Source organism: Galeopterus variegatus, unplaced genomic scaffold (genome assembly GCF_000696425.1).
Source record: "Galeopterus variegatus unplaced genomic scaffold, G_variegatus-3.0.2 Scaffold852, whole genome shotgun sequence".
Classification (NCBI taxonomy): Eukaryota; Metazoa; Chordata; class Mammalia; order Dermoptera; family Cynocephalidae; genus Galeopterus; species Galeopterus variegatus.
In genome coordinates, this window is record NW_007726963.1 from 129239 (window position 1) to 133272 (window position 4034).

The following is a 4034-nucleotide window of genomic DNA, read 5'->3' on the forward strand; positions in this document are numbered from 1 at the left end:
CCGCGCTTCCCAAGCGGCGCACTATCCAGTGCGCCACCGGGCCGGCCCGGAAATATTTTTATTATTAAGCAATTTGTCAGAGCTGGGGGGAAAAGAAAGTTCCAAATAATACACCTTATTTGATAACTACAAAGAATATACAGTAGGAGATCTAATTAACAACATGATAAATATTCCTTTCCCTCTAGACATACACAAAATCAAGTATTCTCAAAAGCTAAACATCTGGGGCTGGCCCGTGGCTCACTTGGGAGAGTGTGGTGCTGATAACACCAAGGCCACAGGTTTGGATCCCTATATAGGGATGGCCAGTTAGCGCACTGGGTGCCCCCCGTGCTGACAACACCAAGTCAAGGGTTAAGATCCCCTTACCTGTCATCTTTAAAAAAAAAAAAAAAGCTGAACATCAATCTTTTACCCCAACTGACTCATTCACTCACTATCAGTTTTTTCAGTGGGGGCTCTTCTCCCCACATTTGCTGTAGCTACTATAAGAATGTGCTGGAAGATTCTCCAGCTACACTTTTCCTGGTTGTCTCCCCATTCTTCCAGACACATATAGTAGGAAGGCAGGAAGAGAAAGAAGGGAAAAGCACAAATGGTAATAAGTCAAACCAGGCACACTTTGTCTTAGTCCCACTTCTTCCTTTTATCTAAATACTAGAGTCATTATATATAGAAAAAAAATTAAGTGGGACTTTCCCAAAGTTATGATTTGACTTTACATTTACTTTCTGAACTCTATAAGGGTACATGGGTCTCTTCCTCCTTTCCACCCAGGACAAACATCATGAACGGATATATGGCCTTGACATGAGGCTGTCCCCTCCACTCTAAAACTATTTCTCCTTCCATTCTTAAAGCAAAAAATGTAATTGAAGTTATAAATTCTGTCCAGAATTGAAGCCAGATACGGTAAACAGACAATAAGAAGGAAATATTTGATTTGAGGAAATAATCCTGTCTGGTGACGAGTGCAATGGGAACCAAAAAGCCTAATTCTCACAATTTTATCTCTAAGGAGGAACAATCCAATGTTAATCTATCTAAATTCCGCAAGCTCCAACATGAGCTGGAAGAGGCTGAGGAACGGGCTGACATTGCCGAATCCCAGGTCAACAAACTGCGAGTGAAGAGCCGGGAGGTTCACACAAAAATCAGTGCAGAGTAAACACACCTGCCTGATCCTGCCCGGTGGCTGAAGAAATGCACAAAATGTGCTATTTTGGGTCACTTGCTTTATGATGTTTATGTTTCTCTTAATGTTGAATAAATAAAAACTACAAGAAATTTACAAACTAAACCGGACTTTCACTTTTTTGTTTACAAAATTATTTACTCTCAAATACAGTTTTCACATAGCTATTAATTTTTTTTAGTATTATATTTGGCTTTGCACAGCATTCAATATTTTTTTCCTCTATCACCAAGAAGCAGTCCCTTTCCCACCACACACCTCTCCCTCAACACACACACACACACACACACATCTTTTGCTGGGCTTGTTTTATTAAATCTCTCTAGATTGTTACAAATTACTGAGGAAATCACACCCTGAGGCTTGCCTCACCCCAGATGGACCCATTCATTTACCCAGCCCACAAATAGATACTGAGCATCTACTACGTGTGAGGCACTGTTCTAAGTTCTGTGGGTACAGAAGTGAACAGTTTCTACTGTCTGGGAGCTTACGTTCTACAAGGACAGAAAGATGATAAAGTAAATAAGTGACATACCAGATTATAAATGCTAATGGAAAATTAAGAAGTAGGGAGGAGACAGTTACTATTTTAAAGAGAGTAGTCAGGGAAGGCCTCTCTAATAAGATTACATTTGAGCAGAGACCTGAAGGAAGCAAGACAGTAAGCCAAGTGAGTAAATGAGGGCAGAGCATTTTTAGGCACAGAGAACAGAAAATGCAAAGGCCCTAAAGCAGGGGTAAGTTGGGATGCTGTGGGGACAGGAGGAGGCCAGAATGGCTGAAGAAGGATGAGTAAGATAGACAATTACGACCTAAGAGAGGAACCCGGGGACCAGATGGTGTAGAGCTCCAAGGCCACTCTAAGGACTTTTGCCTTTACTCAGAGTGAGGTGGGAAGGCTTTGGAGGGTTTTGAGCAGAAAAGTGATATTAATATGCATTGTACAAGACTCACTCTGGCTGCTATGTTGAGAATAGACTGATGGGAGCCAAGGTAGAAACTGGGAGACTAGTCAGAAAAGCCTACTGCAAAATAAATGATAAAAAAATAACAGTGGCTTAGGCCAGAGAAATAGCACTGGGAGATGATGAGAAGTGAATGGATTCGAAATTAACTGAAGGTAGCACTTACAGGATTTTTGGCTTATATCAGATGAGAGAGAGAGAAAAGAGAAAAAATGAACTTTGAAGAGAAATCAATATAAGACAAGAAAGGTTTGGTGGAGAATAACATGATTTTGGCCTCCAGAAAGAGGGGAGGCAGTAGAAATAAAATGCAATCTAGACAAACATTGTACTTTATATACCCTTTCTTCCACCTTCTAGCACCTACTATCCCCTGACCTCTCAACCCCATCAGCTTCAATCTTTTACTGTACAAATTGTGCAGCCCACAATTGCAAATATGCCTAAAATTAATAACTAAAGTTTAAAACAAAAATTTCAAAATACTCGAACAAAATTTTGGATCAAAGAGGAAATCAAAGCTATAGTCATAAAAACTTATGTAAGTAAACATAAGAGCAAATCTTTATGACTTTGGCTTAGGAAAAGATTTCTTTGTTAACAACACCAAGCACACAGGCCAGAAAAGAAAAAAAATGATAAACTGGACTTCATCAAAATTTAAAGCTTCTGCTCCTTGAGAAACACTGTTAAAGAACGAAAAGACAAGCCACAGACTGAGAGAAAGCATTTGCAATTTACATCCCTGATAAAAGGCTTGTATCCAAAATATATAAACACTTCTTTTCAAAATATACAAACAAATCTAAAAATCCAATGAAAAGAAAACAAACACCCCAGTATTTAGAAAGGCAAAAGGTTTAAACAAACATTTTGTTAAAGAAGACACACAGATGATAGAGACCCAGCATCATGAATCGTTAGGAAAATACCAATTAAAACACAATGAAATACCACTACACACCTATCACAATGGCTAAAAGACCAAGTGCTGGCCCAGAAGAAACTGGACCTCTCATACCTGCTATTGATGATGTAAAATGGTACAAACACTAAAACAATTTGACAGCTTCTTTAAAAGTTAAGAAATTATCCACATGATCCAGCCATTCCAGTCCTAGGTATTTATCCAAGAGAAATGAAAGCATATGTCCACACAAAGATTTATACACAGCGTATTTATTTGTAATGGCCCCAAACTGAAAAGAACCCAAATGTCCATCAACAGGTGAATGTGAACAAGTAAACAAATTGTAGGATATCCATACGATGGAATACTACTCAGCAATAAAAAGAAACTATTAACACACCAAAAAACATGGATGAATCTCAAGATAATTATGCTGACTGAAAGCAGCCAGACCCCCTAAAAAGTACAAAATGTATGATTCCATTTATATAAAATTCTAGAAAATGAAAACCAATCTACAGTGATAGAACGCAGACCAGTGGTTGCCTAGGGATGGCGGGGGGCGAGTTATAGGAAGTACAGAGGGACAGAAGGGGGAAACTACAAGGGAGCAGCAGGAAACTTTTGGAGTTAACGAACATGTTCATTACCTTGATTGAGATCATAGTTTCACAGGTGTACACACATGTCAAAACTTATCAAATTTTACACTTGAAATATGTGCAGTTTATTGCATGTTGATTATACCTCCATTAAGATGTTTAAAATTTTTCATTGGGAGAAATATGAGGGGTCTTCAAAAAGTTCACAGAAAGATTTGCATTATCTTTTAATTCTATTTTCCATGAACTTTAAAGTATCCTCATAGTACAATTACAGCACTTTAGCAAAATAGTAATAATTAGAATACTGTATGCCAAACCTTAAAGTGAGAGTTATAATTTTTGACAGGAATTGC

General features: G+C 38.3%; 1 protein-coding gene across 1 annotated transcript in view; it reads left to right on the plus strand.

Moving 5' to 3' along the window:
- Positions 1-1303, plus strand: part of LOC103590656 (myosin-8-like) — a 27534-nt gene extending 26231 nt beyond the window's left edge. The window contains 1 exon segment of the mRNA XM_008572948.1: positions 1022-1303. Within this exon segment, the coding sequence (XP_008571170.1) occupies positions 1022-1171 (150 nt within the window). The 3' untranslated portion in view covers positions 1172-1303.
- Positions 1304-4034: the final 2731 nt, after the last annotated feature.